The sequence below is a fragment of the Emydura macquarii genome, unplaced genomic scaffold (assembly GCF_026122565.2).
Source record: "Emydura macquarii macquarii isolate MOO-44397 ecotype Brisbane River unplaced genomic scaffold, CSIRO-AGI_Emac_v2 contig_3530, whole genome shotgun sequence".
NCBI classification, from domain to species: domain Eukaryota; kingdom Metazoa; phylum Chordata; order Testudines; family Chelidae; genus Emydura; species Emydura macquarii.
In genome coordinates this window covers 8889867-8908941 of record NW_027133667.1, presented here as the reverse complement: position 1 = coordinate 8908941, position 19075 = coordinate 8889867, and the positions used below count along the sequence as shown (strand labels likewise).

The 19075-nt window shown below is 46.6% G+C and overlaps 1 protein-coding gene across 3 annotated transcripts in view; it reads left to right on the top strand.

Moving 5' to 3' along the window:
* Positions 1-19075, top strand: part of LOC137145476 (sodium- and chloride-dependent GABA transporter 2) — a 55447-nt gene that overhangs the window by 19412 nt on the left and 16960 nt on the right. For all 3 annotated transcript variants that reach the window (XM_067536249.1, XM_067536250.1, XM_067536248.1), the window contains 4 exons: positions 563-703; positions 1448-1532; positions 4624-4756; positions 14044-14178. In XM_067536249.1, the coding sequence (XP_067392350.1) occupies positions 563-703; positions 1448-1532; positions 4624-4756; positions 14044-14178 (494 nt within the window). The remainder of the gene's footprint in view (positions 1-562; positions 704-1447; positions 1533-4623; positions 4757-14043; positions 14179-19075) is intronic.

Genomic DNA, 19075 nt, shown 5'->3' with positions numbered 1-19075 from the left:
TGCCTTTAGAGGCTGTTGACATCCAGTGGAGTCTTAAGCATTAATTCTTGGCTTTTCTCTGCTGGTAAAAATTTGGTTCAAGTGACCAAATGTAATTCAGACCCTGCCGTAACTTATTAGTCTCTGCAGACGCTAGCCAAGATTCTCCTGCCACTTAGCAACATGGGAAGGGCAGTGGTCATGAGGAAACCCTGACACCTGTTGGCAACTGCCCTGAAAGTTGCAGGCCCCCGGTGGAGAACCCTTGCATTAGATCACAACCACTGTCCTTCCGTGGAAGTCAGTCTCCCAAGGAAGCTTCCACTGGGTGTCATGGCAATGGGGGACAGTGGAAGGTAGTCTGGATCTGACTGGGAAGATGGATTGGTCGCCATGCGAATGTTCAGCCTGGGAACCCCAAAATAAGAATCAAGAGGAGAAGGGCCCAAAGGGGGGAAAGAACTGGAGCAGAGGGCAAAGTTGGGTTGGGAGAGCTAGGAGAAGTAGGATGCTGTGGCAGGCTCTGGCCTGAGGCTATTCCAGCTCGTGTTTCTCTCCTTTTTATCAACACTTCTCTCCGCAGGAATTGGTTATGCTTCCCAGGTGATCGTCATACTCCTGAATTTCTATTACATTATCGTCCTGGCCTGGGCCTTGTTTTACCTCTTCAATTCGTTCACTATAGACCTTCCATGGGGCAGCTGTGACCATGAGTGGAACACAGGTAACACTGGATTCCCCCTTTTCATCTCCCCACACCCCCCCATCAGTTTGCAGGGAAAAAATCTGCCATCAGCAAATAGCATCTAACCTGAGAAAGCAACATCCAGCCTGCTGTGGGGGAGGGGCCAAGGCCTGTGTGAGTGGGGGAAAAGGCCCAGTTTATTGCCATGCTGCCTGACGCAGCATCCGTCCTGCTGGTGCTATATGAGAAGAGGCTCTGTTTTGTTTGATAAGCTGGGTCTCTTCTAGAAAATGCCCTAAAGTGCCAGCCACCTACAGCTCCCATTGACTCCAGCCTTCCGCTATGCCTGATCCATGCAATAAAGCAGTTGGTGTTATACAGGATTCCCCCATGCTACGCCAACAATGGATCTCCGGGGGCTCCCCTCTCTTGGCAATTGTGGGGAGGGGAGGGAGATCCAGTCTATATTCAGTCCTCTGCTTCCTGTGCTCTGCTTCAGTAATGGGACCCCAGTCTACTCCGGAGGGCCACCCCTCCCCTTGGAGGGAAAAGGGGAATTTAATCTTTATGATTATTAAGTCCTTGGTTTCTCCCCAGCTCTGCCTTGCGAATGGGACCCCAGCCCTGCCCTGGAAGGACCTCTCGTTCTGAGACAGAATGGGGATTTTAGTATATGTGTCTCCCATTGAATGTTATGCTGCTGGATGGAAAAGGGGCTCTGCAGCACTTCCCAGGGGCTCTGCTATTCCAGTTATGTTCTCTCTCCTTGGGCCTGTCCTGCAGGGAACTGTGTGGAATTCCAGAAGGCAAACGCCTCTCTAAACGGGACGACCGAAAACGCCACCTCCCCTGTCATTGAGTTCTGGGAGTAAGTGAAAGGCTCGTGTTTCTCTGACCCCTCTGAGAGTTACAATCCCCCAGTAATGGCCCTCGGCCAAACCAGCCACTTCCAAGTTCATACATCTCAGGTTTTGCAGAACACCTCAAACTGGGCAGCACACAGGAGAACAACATGGGCCGAATTGTGCTCTTGGTTACAACTCTGTTAATTTAGAGGAACTTCACTGAGGTCAGTGGAGTTCCTTGGGCTTCAGGCAGGTGTACCTGACAGGAGACTCTGGTATTCTGTCTTATTTATATACTCCCTGTCTTTCCTGCACTCTGACCCAAATGGTGCGTCCACGCCACTGCAATCTCACTGACTTCAGGGGCAGGTTGCACAAGGGTAAATGAGACTAGAATCAACTCTCTGTGAACAGACCTCTTCATGGCTCTTTCTCTGGCCCTGGCCCTAAGTCATTCTCTGTGGGTCATTCTCTCCTCACATCCTCTACCTAGTTCTGTTCTCCTCTCTCGCTCCTTTTTGTTACAACACCACTGCTCTTCTCCCTTCTCCCACATCGTCTTTCCCTTCAACCCACGCACAGGTGCTCTATATGATTGTCTCCCTTTGCAGCGCAGCTAGACTTGGTCACAGATTTTCAGTCTAAATCTCTTCTTGAAACATCAGGTCAACTTCATCCTGGGTATAAACTCCGCTGAGGAAGTGGAGTTAAAGTAGGACATCAATGGAGATACACCAGGGATGAACTTGGCTTTTGTTTCCACTCTAGAGAGAAACTGAACTGGCCTTGGGGCTACTTGATGCAATTACCAAGATAATTCATACAGGGTCCGTATAAGATGCTTGGAATATGGAAAACACTGGCAGTGCGGCTGGGAATGGGGTGAGATCAGTGGACATCCAGAGGGCAACAGCCAAACCACTTTTTTCTCTGATCCTGTCATATCTTGCAAGGCTGGGCCTTCTCCGTATGTGAATTTGAGGGGAAGGGGGCCTTCAAGAAACACTGAAGTGCTGCAGCACTCAGTGTTGGTGATTCAGCAGGTGGGGCTCTCCTTTGGAGTCAATACTCGGCCCAGCACGTTGCCCACGGGCTCCAGGTTGCTGGAGGATGGTGACATTTGTATAAGACATAAAAACAAAGGCTTGTGATCATTGAAGATTCCACAGCCCCTTGTGGGAGGAGGGGGATTGTTAAACAAGGGGTTTTGGCTTAATTTCAGGATGAATCAACTCCCTTCTGCCATCCTAAATTCCCGTTGCAGAGTTAGACAGATGCAATGTTCCTCCCGTCCTGTACCAGACAGTTGTGCAGTGCTGCTGTGCGCTGTTGAACAGCAATCTGTGGCAGGCCCGGCTGAGGACAGGGCAATGATTCTGACCTCTAGAATCTGCATTTGAGCACAGAGGGTTCCTTCTGGGACGGAAGGTAGGCTGTTAATGAGCAGATAGTGTGAATTCCAGCCATAGTCCGCTTCTCTCCTCTCGTCTGCTGCCTTTTACTACCCCTCTTTGTTTATTCCCCTCTTCTCTCTCCTGTGGCTTCTCTCAGACTGCCATGGGTACAGTGTGAGATGCAGGGTTGCTGTTTCCAGGTCTGTTCTGCCTGCGGCTGGCAGCTAAGAGACTGATGCTAAAATCAATGTTTTGACCAGTTCTGTATTACTGGGACAACAGAACATGGGAGTGGAAATTTCCATTGTTCCGGCTCCTCGGTCACAGCTTCTAATGCAAGAGAGAAGCAGCCTCTGCTCCCTCTCACTGGCAAATGGAGGGTAGGGGCAAGGGGAAGAGAGTAATAGTTTTCTTGAAAGATGCAAATCCACAATGTGTTGTATCCGCTTCTGGGGCTCCCTTGAGCTGCACTTGGTGCCCCGTCATCTACAGTACAAGGCTCTGTTATCTTTATGCTCTTGTACCCTGCCAGGGTCCTTTCACACTGTGCACCCTCATGCCATTCACTGCTGCATGCATGCAGGGGGCATCCATGTAGCTGTCACTAGGCAAATGAATGAGACCGAGAAATACCAGAAAGGGAAGGGAGATTTTCCCTGGGCTCTGTGAGATCTAGCCTTTGTGCGGGGCTGTTGATGGGGAGAGCAGGTATCCTCTTGATCCCTGGCTGCTGGGGCAGTGGAGCAGGAAGGGGTGCAAGTGCATCACCCATCTTGGATTGTGGGCACCCCAAGAAACGCATCTTTCAGTAGCTGGATGATGCAGCAGGAGAGGGCACCTGCCTTCAATTGCTGGGGCTCTAGGGTGTTGCATGGCCCAACTGTGGGCGGCTGGGACTGCAGAACGGATGAGCTTTTCATTCTCTGGGTTTGGGGAGGATGTTGTGGGAGAGGAGTGCAACCTCCATTCTCCAGTTGCTAGGGCCACACAGCTGGGAAGGAGTAGCAGAGGCTGTAGCATGGGAAGCTGCTATGTAGTTAGCATCCTCAGTGGTCCCCATCATTCACTTGTTTCGTCAGGCTTGGCACGTGCTGCCTTGCAGCTTTGGTTCCGAAAGGGGTATTTGTGTGATCCCAGCCATTTGTCATCCTACCTAATGGGTGGCTTCTAGAAGAGGGGCTGTAGAGAATGGGGTTGGAAGGAATTAGCCGAGGGTGGTCCTCATGTAGGAACCTTTGGGATGTATGTCAGAACACCAGCTACTTCAAAACTTAAAAACATTTCCCTACCCCTCAGAAGTGCTTTATTTGTATTACAGTATGCACCAGCTGAGATCAGAGCCCCTATTGTGCTAGGTGCTGTACATTCCTGTAGTAAGAGAGGGTTCCTGCCCCAAAGACCTTGCAGTCTAAATAGACAAGACAAAGGGGAAGAGAGTGGATCGAGGTGAAGCGTCCTGCCTAAGCAGATGAGTGCCGGAGCTGGGAATAGAACCACAGTCTCCTGCTCCCAACGCTGGCACTTTGGCCACCAGTCCTTTTGTTTCAGAGAGGGAAACCGCTGAGGAAAGTCCTCTGCCTTTCCTGAGGTGCACAGTTCAGGGTTAAGGGCTTGTTTTCCCCAAACTGCAAGGCCTCCCCAGGGAACCTCGAGAATGGGCTGGTCATTGAGGATCTAAGAGCAGAATTTAGCAAGACTCAGTGTCCGTTTGCCTCCTCAGGAGGCGGGTGTTAAAGATCTCCGACGGCATTCAGCACATGGGGAGCCTGCGCTGGGAGCTGGCTCTTTGCCTTCTGCTCGCCTGGATCATCTGCTACTTCTGCATCTGGAAAGGGGTCAAGTCCACAGGCAAGGTGAGTGCCTGGCTCAGGTCTGGCCTCCGTCTTTATCACAGTCCAAGGGTGCTGCAGCTCCTGGGCTGGAACCCAGCTCTCCTAGACGCAGTGAGAGCTGGCAATCCACTCGAGAGCTGGGCAAGGCCAGTGGGGCTCTGCTCCCGAAGAGGTTCATGAAGTGGACTCTGCACACTGGTTTGCAGGGGATGGGAGCATTGGGAGGTGGGTTTCCATGAATTTGAATCCCAAGAGGAACACCTTTCTCTGGACCCCTACCCCAAAGAGGACTCCCTTTACCACCCCCGGCTACCTCATCAGCCCAGAAAACCCAGGGACCCCTTCTCCTCATAAATGTCTGCAGGGGAAGCCCAATGCTCTCCCCCACATTCCAACTCCTTCAGGCCAGGTCATCAAGGAGCATAGGCTGCCACTTCCCTCCATCAGGCTTTTCAGGAGAGGCCACCTGGCATGGGCTGCAGCTTCTCCCAAGTCCTTAAAGGGAGCGTGCGTGTGTATGTGATATGGGCCAGCTACCTGTCCCCGACTTCTTCAGAAAGAGAAGGGAGGACATTCCTTCTCCAGTTGGCAGCTGGGGCATGGAGTAGTCTCCAAGTCCCTCACATGATCACTAAGGAACCCCCTGAAGGCCCAAAGGCCCTCCTTGTCTCAGGGCCAAAGGAATTTTCCATATCCTGCCTTTGGTCCCAAAGAGAACAATATCCTAGTACGAGTTATAGAGCTGGGGGGATGCCAGAGAATTTATTCCTGGGCTAACACAGTCCCAGCCTACTCCTTTCCATTCAGACGTCACCTGCTTGCTCATCCACTTCCTGGCTGGCAAATAACTCACCAATAATTTAATCTGAGACATCACCAATCCAAGAATGTCCAAGGTGTTTGACTTTTTGCATAAAATTTTGATTTAAAAAACTAGAACAACATATAATTAACATGCAGTGTAGTTGTAGCCATGTCAGTCCCAGGATATTAGAGAGACAAAGTGGGTGAGGTCATATCTTTTATTGGACCAACTTCTGTTGGTGCGAGAGAGACACTTTCAAGCCACACAGAGCTCCTCTTCTTCTTCTTCACCTCCTTCTTCATCAAAGAGGAGCTCTGTATGGCTCGAAAGCATGTCTCTCTCTCACCAGCAGAGGTTGATCCAATAAAAGATATGACCTCACCCACCTTATCTCTATAAAATTAACATGGCACACATTCAATGGATTAAAAGGTGGCTATCTGTTGTCTCAAAATGCAATTGTAAATGGGAAATCGTTATCGAGTGGCTGTGTTTCTAGTGGGGTACTGCAGAAATCAGTTCTTAGCTCTATGCTATTTAACATATTTAGCAATGAACTGGAAGAAAACAAAATCATCACTGATAAAGTTCGCAGAGGAGACACAAACTGGGGCCGTGGTAAATGAAGAGGACAGGTCACTGATGCAAAGTGACCTGGATTGCTAGGTAAACTGGACACCAGCAAACTGTGTGATTTAATACAGCTAAATTTAAATGTATACAGTGGAACAAAGACTGTAGTTACTTACAGGCTCGGCGTTCTATCCTGGGAAGCAGTGACTCTGAAAAAGATTTTGGGGTTGTGGTGGATAATCAGCTGAACATGAGCTCCCAGCATGATGCTGTGACTAAAAGGACTGATGCAATCCTTGGATGCATAAATAAAGGAATCTTGAGTAGGAGTAGAAAGATGATTTTACCTCTGTATTTGGCAGCTGCTGGAATACTGGGTCCAGTTTCGGTGTCCACAATTCAATAAAGATGTTAATAAATTGGAGAGGATGCAGAGATGAGCCCTGAGAATGATCAAAGTATTAGAAAACATGCCATCTAATGATAGACTCAAAGAGCTCAATCTATTGAGCTTGATAAAGAAAAGGTTAAGGCTTATCTTGATTAGTCTATATATGTACCTACCTGGGGAACAAAAAGTTGATAACGGGCACCTCAGTTTAGCAGAGAAAGGTATAACATGATTCAATGGCTGGAAGCTGGAGCCAGACAAAATTCAGACTGTCATTAAGGGGTCAATATTTAATAATTAGGGTAATCAATCTTTGGAACAATTTACCAAGGGTCGTGGTGGATTCTCCATCGCTGACCATTTTTAAGTCAAGATTGGATGTTTTTGTAAAAGATCAGGTCTAGGAATTATTTTGGGGAAGCCCTACAGTCTGTGTTATACGCGAGGTCAGATTAGTTGATCACAGTAGACCCTTCTGGCCTTGGAATCTACGTATCTATTGTGTCTCCATGCTGTGAGATGTGGAGTGCCCTGGTCTGCAGTGCCTGCAATAACTGATTGGGGAAATGGACAGGCAGATGTACTAGCATCACCAGGGCCCAGCAAAGAGGTAGCCATATCCCAGGGTGCCTTAACAAAGGTGACTGGGGACAGGAGTTGCAAGGAGCTATTGCCTGCCTGACGTGAGACGGGGCTTTAATTCTCTCATGTTTGTAAGGCAGCTCGTTATCCTCAAACAAAACGCACAGTAGAAGTGCAAAGGGTAATAAATGCAATAATGGGCAGTGGAGGGAGGGAGACTGGAATTTACAGGGGAAGAGAGAACAACCCTTTTTCTCCATGTCAAGCACCCTAACCTAATCATCTCAGTTACCAAGCCCTCCCTTTGTGACAAGACCAACACCTTTCTGCGTGCACCCCTCTTCCCCCCGTGACAATAAAGGTGTCTCAGTTAATCATCTTGCTCAGCTTAGCTGTACTTCCATGATTGCCTACATTCTCTCTTACTCATTCGCTTCTGGGAAAGAAAAAGCTGTGTGCCTCTGTCCTGCCCTATCCCTGCCTTCCTGACTCCAATACATCCCGGCTTCCTTTATCTTTATTACGGAATAGGCTACTGTCGTTTGCATTAAGATCATTAGTTAGTTTCTACTTCCCCTCCCGAACCATTCCCAGCCAGTTTTATGTTTGGAGTCAGTAAGAGCAGAGAGAAATAAAAAGGGTTTAATACCAAATGACATCTTCCTGTGCACTTTCAACAAAACATAACCATTACGTGGTGTTAGAGCTGACTGAATCTACTTGCCATGAGTGACAGCATGGGGGTGAGCTCATGATGGCCTCAGAATCTGGCAACCCTCTCAAGAATTTGAGGGTGTAGGAGGGGTGGAGTTAGTGAAATTAGGCTGCTTGTGAATCTGATCTTTTCTGGTTCCTATGGAGCTAAATATGAAGACGAAAAAGGCAGTTACTTACTGCTGTGGCCTGGTGAAAGAAGGCAGAGGCATCTGTAAGATGATAATATCAGCAGACACAATGGTAAGGCACTGCAAACTAATTTACAAAGCTATGTGCTATGCCAAAAGCAAACCCAACTGATGATAGAATCATAGAAGATTAGGGTTGGAAGGCACCTCAGGAGGTCATCTAGTCAACCCCCTGCTCAAAGCAGGACCTATCCCAACTACATCATCCCAGCCAGGACTTTGTCAAGCCAAGCCTTAAAAACCTCTAATGATGGAGATTCCACCACCTGCCTAGATAACCCATTCCAGTTATCCAGCTTCACCATCCTCCTAGGGAAAAAGCTTTTCCTAATGTCCAACCTAGACCTCCCCCACTGCAACTTGAGATCATTGTTCCTTGTTCTGTCATCTGCCACCACGAAGAACAGCCTCGCTCCATCCTCTTTGGAACCCCCCTTCAGGTAGTTGAAGGCTGCTATCAAAATGCTAGATACAAATTCCATGCTAAAATGCCAAAGGATCTTAACAAAAAAGAATGGTGAGTAATTTCTTTGGCACAGACCTCTTTGTCAGAGAGAGACTTCTCAGTGAAGGAGCTATGTTTTCCCTAGAAAAAAACATAGATGCAGCTGGGGTTGATCAATGTAGAGAAACCCAGCATAAACCAATGGCTGGCAGAACACAAGCCTGATAGAGGGGAAAGGATTTGTCAGTACTGGGTTACCTGTTGCCAAAAGAAAGGGAGAAATAGTGACCTGCAATCACCCCTACTAAAAGCAGCAGAAGTGATATCCTGCATCCAAAGGCTCAGAAAACTCTGCACGTATATCAAGGAAGACACATTACTGCAGACATTTTCACAGATGGAATCACTTTGCAGAGGCATGTGGCTCTGACTCATACACAGCCATGTATCGTATGGACCAGCGTGTGGCAGAACAATGTCGCTGATCCCAGCACGGTTTCTAGTGATATGGTTAGTGCTGACAATGCTCAAGAAATAAAAATATTGTGCCTGAGCCAAGCAGATGTTCACACTGGTGGATACAAGCTTGTCTTTTTATTCCAGAGAAAACATTCTCCAAATTCAGACCACCAGTTTCACTACAGACACTTGCAAGCATTAAATGAAAAGCTTAACAGGATAAAGCCCATGTCAGATACAAAGCAGATATAAAACTACCACAATGAAGCCTGAAGCATCTGTCATGGGCACTTGGACAGCACCAGTTTATGGGCCTGGCATCATGTTTGCTGTGATCTCTAGATCCAAATGGGAATGCAAAACCTGATATTCTCCCAGTAAGCTCCAAAGCAGATGGGCTATTACCATTGAACATTTCCTTTTCCCTTACCCCCCAGCCTCAACCCACACCTCTGTGGACCAAGAAAGACATCACCTGCATTCCGTGATCAACTGAATCAGGTGATAGATCACATGGTCAATATAGGGATAATCATTAATACGAGAGTCTACAGGCTGGACTTACTTGCTAGGTGTTGCACAGATGCCCTCAACAGGCAACTATGGAGCCTGCATCAATCCTTGAGATCTTTAATGAGTGATAAAACCATTGCCGATATTTGAAGACATTACCCCTAAGCTATCTCATTGTCCTGGATGCAAGATCAGAGTGCCAGTCAAGTAAACTTCCTGAACCGTCAATGCTATAGGCCACGTGTTTTGTTGATGCAGATTCCTTCATTTGCCTTGTTGGCACAATTGGACCGTGAGATGTCAAGTATTCAGTTGAGTTGTAGCCATCATCAGTGAAGTTCTAGTATTTCTTTGTTTGAAGGGAGGACACCGTGCAAACCTTTCTACCCTTCTCTACTTTAGAGGTGACAGAAAAAAAGATGTGCACCTGACCTAGGAAAAAGCATGATTTGCATTCCAGCATAAGATGTTTTGAACGTTGCTTTATGGCAGAGAGAATGAATCTGGATCCAGTTAACGTCATTGTGGCAGAGGACATGGAATTGTCACCCAATCTTGCAGTAAAGGGGGTATTTCTTGTACAAGAAATATGGCAGAATAGAAAGAACATTGTTATATTGTGAGCTATTTGGCCAGGGACTCTCGTTTGATATTGTGTATGTAGAATGCCTAGCGTGATGGGGACCCAGTCCCTGACTGGAGCCTCTAGGCACCAATGCAATACAAATTATTGATGATCCTAATAAAAGAAGCGGATGCAGTGTTTTACCCACCTAGGTCCTAACCAAACTCTATAAGCAGACAGGTCTAAGAAGGGAATTTGGAGCAGCTCTGTTCTAGGAAAACTAGCCACTGCAGAAGAACCTCAGAATTGACTAGTCAACCACACACCTCATTTGGAACCGGCAGTACACAATCAGGCAGCCGCAGAGAGAGGGGGAAAGCAAATACAGTACAGTACTGTGTTAAATGTAAACTACTAAAAAAATAAAGGGAAAGCAGCATTTTTGTTCTGCATAATAGTGTTTCAAAGCTGTGTTAAGTTAATGTTCAGTTGTAAACTTTTGAAAAAACAACCATAACATTTTGTTCAGAGTTGCGAACAACCTCCATTCCAGAGGTGTTCGTAACTCTGAGATTCTACTATATGTTATATATCAAAGTCCTTCATGCCACCAGAGGAACATACATGTACATACATATATTTTCCATTTGTACATGATATATGTAATTGTATTTGAGTACAATCCCCTACATCAGCATATGGTACAGTTGAATCTGACCACTAACTGCTTGGATCAGTTCAGGTTACAGACAGAGTCTTCAGTCGCAGAGGGATAATGGCCAAATTGTGTATTCCCCAGGAAAATACACACCCATTGCTGACACTGGTACCTGTGCCACGATGAATGTTGGAGTTAGTATGCAGGTGCACAGAGTCTTCCATCAAGCAGTCAGGGGCAGATTAGAAGAAACTGAGATGGAAGGATGAACGAATGGACCAGGTGATACTGAATGGATGGGAAGACGTTTGAAAGAAAATGATTTCACATCATCATGCAATACAGGCACCATCAACTTTCACTCTTCTGTGGCATAACTTTCAAAGCTGAAAAAATGTATTCCATTGCATTCAGATGAAATATGCTGAGATGAAACCTCACTAAGCACATGGCCATGGAAAAATCCAAACAGAGACTTTGTCGTGTTCTTTTGGCCTAGTACGGGGTTCTCAGACTTTTTTTTTTTTTTTTTTTTTTGGGCCAGGTATCCTTCTGGAAATATTTCAGGCTGTGATGACCTCTGCCTCCCCACCCCAAAGTGATGACCCCCCATGCCATGCCACCCTTACCAGCATGCACAGGGGCTGACCGCTCGTGACCCCCCCCCCATAATAACTTCATGACCCCCAGAGGGGTCACGACCCCCAGTTTGAAAACCCTTGGCCTAGTATATGTTAACCAACTTGTCTCAGGATGTCTGATATGCCTTAAAAAGCATATGGTAAATGCGAGAGAGTCTGTGATATTACACGAAATGCCAACGAAATCATGTCAGCCCATGGGCACTGATTTGTTTTTGTGGAACAGTGTTGACTACAATATGTCATTGTTGTGGATTACTATAGCAGTTAGTCTGAACAATCCTCAAAGTACCACAATAACCCAGGTTATAGCTGCAAGACATAGAATCCCTGAAAGGATTAGCTCTGACACTGGACTTCAATATTCCTCAAAGGAATGCAACTACTTTGCCAAAGTAAGGGCTTTCGAACATATCTGAGTAAGTCCATCTTATTCATAGGGCAACTAGGCCAAATAGCAAGACACATGATGCATAAAACAAAGCATAGTGATAAAGACCCCATTTTGGACAAGCTAAGTATTAGAACACTCCTGCCGGAAGCGCTAAGTCTCTCGGTCCTGTGGCTGATGGGATGTCTTTGTTCAGCACTGCTCTTTGTGTAGGAACAGTTGAAACATGAAGCAGTGAGTCTCGGCCAAATGCCAGCTTCTAGGCCCAGTGCTGTATGCTGGTGCTTCAGTACAAGGGAGACAGGATGGTGGCCACTGGAAGCCCCTTGCTCTGAAACAGGCAAAGATTGAAAGACCATATCAGGCTCTCACCCTGAATGGATATGAACATAAAATTGTTTGCTTCAGATGCCAGACAACCATCAAGTTCTCTGAACTTGCTGACTGTATCCTTGCTCTAACATCTGTATGGAACTCAGCAGAGCAGAAACTGTTACAGACACACCCATCTGGTTGGTATTTGCATGTACTGTTTCTCCAGATGTAATCACAACTTGTGAACTACTGTAAGTAGTGGCAGGAACAATATCGCCCTCTGGAATGGCACAAACGCCCATACCTATGAGCCCATTTGTTATCAGGTCTGTCTGAACAGCAGAGCCTAAGAAAATTTTAGATTTGCGAGGTTTTTGATGTAACATCACCGTTTAAATGGACTTCTGTCTTACAACATCAAGACACCAGTTGCATGTCTGTATTACTTCAATAAAGAGTTGAAATGGCTGTTCTTTACTGCTAGCTTACATTCACCTCAAACAATAGGACTAATTCTTATTATTACTGATGATTCTTTGATGAGTGTGACACTGTCTGGATTAGGAATGACCATTTATAATATTACTGATACTAATATTACAGAATTGCAAGAAATATCGTACAGGATATGCCATGCAAGGTACAGATGGACAAGTCGTGATTTGCTAAGATGGATAAGCACGTTTATGTGTATTTATCAGTTTTGTATTATGAGTTCTAAATGTGTATAGTATATTTGTATTTCAAACTTGGGTGACACCCCCGGATAGGATGGCAGCAGCACTAAGCCTGCTTAATGGCCCATCAAGGGAACTCAAATGTACAATGAATCCAGTGAAAGATCTCAGGGGCTACATCTTATAAGTCACTAGGCCATGCATCCCCATCTTGTCTTCATTCCTACTTCCTTCCTGTCTCTGGATCAACTACTCTACATCTGAAGCTGTGAAACGAAGGACTGCAACCCATCCCAGGTACTGGATGTATTCCAGAGGAACTGTACAAGCCTGCAAACTCCACAATTCTGCTGAGAATCTGATATATATATATATGGACTCAGAAGTCATTTGTATGTATCTGATTGCTTTGACCATGTAACATCTCTCCTATTTGTTTCTTTCCTTTTATAATAAACCTTTAGTTTTAATTACTAAAGGATTGGCTGGCAACATGGTATTTTGGGTAAGATCCAAACTCATATTGATCTGGCAATGGGGTTGACCCTTCAGGAATCAGGAGAACATTTTGGTAAAGGGAATAGAGTTTAAATAACTTCTCTCTTTACTGGACCTAGTTGCTGATTGGGAGCCAGAGATTGAAATGCAATACAGGGGGCTGTGTATTTCTTCTTGTATCTTCGTGATAACCAGTGTGGGGAATCAGGAGCACTGTGACTGCTCAGCGAATCTAACTTCAGTGTTACCCACCGGTTCTGGGAAAATCTGCTCTCCTTTTGCAGCCTGCCCTGCCCTTGGCATTTTCAGGTGGGCTACCCTAGGCACGGATGGGTCACAGTGATAACCCAAAGACAGTCTCATCATGAGGGGAGTCAAGACAAGTTGCTGTTGTTTGCATCTATCTTGTTTGTTTTAGATTATGCCCTCCTGGACTACTCCTGCCGGGCAAGAGACTGGCTATATATGACTCGTCCCTTTGCTTTCCTGTCAGAGTGAGCAGGTAGAAATAGGGGTCAGATCCTCAGCTGGTGTAGACCAAAGGAACTACACTGACTTATTTACACCGGCTAAAGACCAGGCCTGGTGCTTAGATCACCCCCAAGACCAGAGAGTGATTCTCTGATTGTAGATATAATGGCCACATGGCGACCTCACTAACCACTCAGTAAAAGTGAATTGCTTTCTACTCTGCTTTAAAGAAGACATGAAACATTAGAACCCTAACCCTTCCCTGCCCCCATCTTGCTGACCCTCTCTCATCCTTGCCTTTCTAACTTCCTCTCGCACTGCACTTGCTTCCCTTGTGGCAGGGTTTCGTTGGTGGCCTAGGTTTCTGTCATTTTCCCAGGCGGCCTTCTCACACTTGCTTTCTTTTGTTCTCCTACCAGGTGGTGTATTTCACGGCCACGTTCCCGTACCTCATGCTGGTAGTTCTGCTGATCAGGGGAATCTCTCTGCCGGGGGCTTTCCAGGGGGTCCTGTTCTACCTTTACCCAGACCTCACTCGTCTCACGGACCCTCAGGTAAGGTGGAAGGAAGACTGATGGACTGAGCTGTGTTTGGGTGTGTGCATGTGTTTGTAATTCTCTCTCTTTCTCCTCCATCCAATTCCCTCCATCCTCCTTTTCTCTTCTCCTTTTCCCTTGTTCTTTCTCCCCTCTCTCTCTCTCTTCCCTCCACTCCATCATTTACCCTTAGCCTTGTCCTCTCTCTCTCTTTCATTCACTCTTCTGTTTCCTTCTCCTCTTGCCTTTCCCCCTGTGAATGTAATGCACATTGACATTCACGAGCGCATTCAGGTGACACCATCAGGGCCCCCCCGGTTGAACTGGCTTCATTTTTCAGTTTCCACTGGCAGAATTCCTAAAATCCCAAAGCCCTTTTCCTCCAGGATGTTTCTTGGCTGGTGCTGTTAGTAAATGATGTAGGCTGCAGAGACTACTGATGGGGGCCACTAAACTTCTTAGCTGCTTGGTGACCCCAGTCAATCCATCTCTGTTTTCTGGAGACGCTCGTTGTTAAACTCCACCCCTCTCAAGAGCCAGGTTGAGGGGGTCTGGAGGCCCCAGGGCTGCAGAGATTTAGGATCCCTTATTTTTTGGTGGGATGCTGTCATATTTAATATCACTGGAGGCAGAGAGGAAGCTATCAGCCCTTCCCACCCCCTCCTAGAGTATAGGTGGAGGGTACTTCTGAATGCTGTTGTAGTATCAATCCACTAAACACCCTGCTCCCCATCTCCCTTGTTTTCCTCTCTCCCTTTTCCCTTGATTAGAAATTCCTGCCAATTTGACTGAAGGTTCAGTGCCCAACTGCCGTTTTTAATCTCTTCAGGACAAGTTCCTCCACGTTAAATCCTGGCTCCAGCTGAGCTGCTGTACCAGCCTTTGTGCGAAGGTGTCTCCAAAGGAGATTAAAGGGTGCCTGCCTGGAAAATAGGTCAGCGAAACCCTTCGTCACCCCTTTAACCCTTTCCAGTCCAGCCAAAGCCTTTTTATTTTGAGTGCAGATGCGTGAATGCACAGTGTGCAGGGGGGAAGGCCCAGGGAGGCCAGGCTGTAGAACAGTGCGTCAGGGGCTTGCTGTGTATTGAGGATGTAATTCTTTACATGTGCAGCAGGATTCTCTGGTGGTTCCAGTCAGGACCCCCTGGGTTCTGTGCTTGATTCTGCCATTGATTCTTTGTGACCTTGGGCAGGTCATCTAGGCTAGCGTTTTCAAATCTGGATGCCTGAAATTAAGTGCCGAAATGTGGAATCATGCATCTAAGTAAAAAGCTGGCCCGATTTTTCTGAGTCACAGAACAGACTCAAACCCTGCTGAAATCAGTGGGAGCCGGAGCTGCCCCACACCTTTGAAAATCAGGCCACGTTTACCGATGTGCCTAAACAATGATTTCAAAGCCTAACTGCAGGCACCCCAGTTTGAAAACAGCGGCCTCTCTCTCTGTTCATGCAGCAGTTCAAAGGGGATTGACCTCCCTCGTGGTAAGGGTGTTACAAGACTTAGGTTCTTTTGAAACTCCCCCCTCCTAAGTAACTTCGGGCTAGGTGCACCCTAGAAACTTGTGCCAGCTTAGTAATGTTGGCTAGGGGGTGATTTTCTGGACAATTTTACACTGGCTAAAGCCTTAGTGTAGGCCCAGTCGTGGCAGAAAAGGCCTTTTGCTGGTATAGTTTATTTTGCTTAGGGATCTAGTATAAGCTATACTAGGAAAAGCTGTTGTTTGGCTGGAATAAACTGCATCTACACTAGACCTATACTGGCAAACCCTTTTTGGTGTAGACTAGCCTTTAGCAGCACAACTACCAGTGAAAGACCGTGACTCCCAACTCACTTAGGTACATTTGTTAATCCCACTTTTCATAATAATAATAATAAAGCATTTTGAACTTCCTTGCTGGAAAGTACTATGGAAATGCAAAGTCAACTCCCGTGTGGGAAAGTCCCATAGAACTTAATAGGGATGAAACCCCAGCAGGTGGAGAGGTTCTTTCCAAACACGTGTCGGATTTGGAGAGTTCACCATTTCATGGCTGATGCTTCTCATATAAGAAAAATGTCCTATAGAATTCAGCAGATAATGATCACCTTTCTATAGTGTTAATCACCCGGCAGAATTGAATACCAAGGCTGTAAGTTTTAACTACAGGCTAGAAGACTTTCCCATAAGGGGATGGATTGGTCAGCGTCCCAAGTCTGCCGTGTGTCCTAGCATAACCTCCACTTTGCAAGGATGGTGTGATTCCTGCTGGCTATTTTGATGCCCAGGCAGGTCAGGGGAGGCTCTAATTGGCTCTGGAGGGCACTCCTGCAAGCTGTACCTATTTTTTTACCTGCAGACTGTTGGCACTCAGAAAACTGCAAGATTCTTTCCTGCTCGGCAAAGCATTATAGAAAATAAAACACATCCGTTTCAATCTGATCCTTGCAAGCAGATGCCTCATTGATGAGTTTAAGTGAAGAGCAAATGGGACATATGGAGAGAGGGAGATATAACCACTTACAAGTATTTGAAAGGTGTCATTGCCAAGAAGGGAGGGGAATTATTTTGCGTGATATAAAGGAGGGTGTACCCTTGAGTGGCCAGGGCGTCGGATTGGTATTTAGAAGACCTAGGATCCATGATTGACTCTGCTATTGACTTGCTGGGTGAGCTTGGGCCAGATTTTGAAATTCTCCAGCCTGTATTGTATAGGAGGCCAGATGAAATGATCTGATGGTCCTCCTGAGCTTCAATTTTATGGATCTATGAAAATCCCTGAAATCTTTCTGTGTCTCAGTTTTCCTGCTGTAAAATGCTTACATTTAAAACACCAAATATAACGGACTACTAGTGGGCAAGCTAGTGACCAAGAACTAGTCACTGAAATAATTCCACAAAGAATTTTGAGTAATAAAGAATTCTGAGAAAATCTTAATCTGCCCCGGGCGATATGCAAACAGGAGGAGGTAAAATCCACTAAACTAATGATTCGTTTGGAATTATTTGACCAACTCTAATGACAATTTTGCTTTTAGAAAAGGAGTTGAGTATCCCAGCCATTTTTGGGGTGGCCTCAATTTAATCTCCCTCCTCATTTATTACTGATCCCATGTTCTCGCTAACCCAGAAGGTCTCATTCTTTCATAGCAGGCAGCCCATTTCAGTAGAGAGAGTGCCTCAAGGACACATACTGATCAAATGGCTACCTCCCTTCCTGGTCACAATCCCATAAGAACTCTGTGGCAAACTACAGTAAATGTTGATGTGGGAAATTAATAGTGGGAAATTCCTGATGTAATCTGTTACAGAAAGGCAGAACGAGATCCAGTGCTTCGAGGTGAAGCTAGAAAATTGAGATAATGTTAAATAGGAGAACAGGCTAGATGATGAAAGTGAGACCTTTTATGTGATTTAGCAGGTGAAAATAGGAAGGGAGGACCTGTTAACAATCGCAAGGGTTCCAGAGACTGCAGTTTGAGACCCTGTGCTCTGGTGTTGGTTTCCCACTGACATTTCTAAAAGCTTTCCCTATTCTCTTTGACTCTCTGGCTAGCAGTCACTCATTCCGCTTATATAAGAGCTAATTCATTATGTGCAGTCGTGCTGAAAGTTTTTGGGGCCCCTCTGTGCTAGGCATGGTATGGACTTGTAGGAAGACATTGTACCTGACCTGAAGAGCTGGCAGTCTGTGTCCCTGATTCTGCCCTGAGACCCACATGGGGACCCTTACAGAGCCCCACAGAAGTTGATGAGCCACTACAGGGTTAAAATGTCTGTCCCCAAGGATCCAAGCAGGACAGGGGCTTAATTTGAGACAAGATGCAACAAGCAAGTGTGACGAACAGGAGGGCAGGTGAACATAACAGTAATAAGCTCCCATGGCTATAGAGGCTAATAATGAGCTCAAGCCTGGAAGGTGCCGAGCACTCTGGTCCTGATCCAGGAAGCCCCAGGAGGAGTTCCCCTGACTTCAGTGCAACTGCTTGGGCTTAAAATGAAGCATGGGTGTCGATGCTTTTCCAGAGCCGGAGAGCTCCACGCTGACAGGTTTGGGCCCAATATGCACAACCTCCTGCCTCTGACGCATGTACCTATTTTAAACCTCTGTCCATTTCTATTTTTTCTTTTTAAAATAACCTGTGCCTCGTCGATTTTACTTTGTCAAATGGCTGCCTGTGTCTCTCCTTTTAAAAAAAACAAAAAACAAAAAAAAACTTGTCTGTGTAGATTTTCCTTTCTCTCATTTGTATGGGTTGAGGCTGCCTGTTTCTGTTTTGTTTTTCAACTTTTGCCTGTTTCTGGGTTGTTAGAAATAGCTTTGATCTTTAGCACGAGAATCTCTCTCACCCTAGGCCCCAGGCACCATCCTCCCTCAAAACAGTGAGGCCTGTCTCTTTCCTTGCGCCCTGCGCACACGCCTCTCTGCCAGCTGCAGCGCACACATCAGTGGAGAGATTCCAGACAATGTTATGGCAGAGATGGCCTGGGGGAGAGAGGTCAGGGTGCCCTGGGGAAGCACAATCGGATGGATGGAGAGGGGCGGAGGGAAGTTGGAGAGGGTGGCCCATCAGGAGGGAGTGGGCATTTGCATGGTTTGTTACAGAACATGCCTCGTGCTGATGTCACCGTGGGGGACAAAGGGCTGCAAAAGAAGCTGTTGCTCACCCCTGGTCCACTGCTAGGGTAGGCAACAGGGATGGAGACTCCCTAGGGTCTGACCTAGGTGGCTGGGGGAGGAGAGAAGCATGGGGCTTTGTACCTGTGATGGGGGAGAGATTTGGATCCCCTTGCTTAGGTCTGGATCTGGGAGAAGCCCCAGCTGGGCCCCTTGCCACCACTTGATGCCGCTGGCCCTGCTAGGGGAGCCTCGATGCTTCACGGCAAGGGGGAGCGTGGTTGGATCCAGCTAAATATTATTTGTTCCCCTTCTTTAT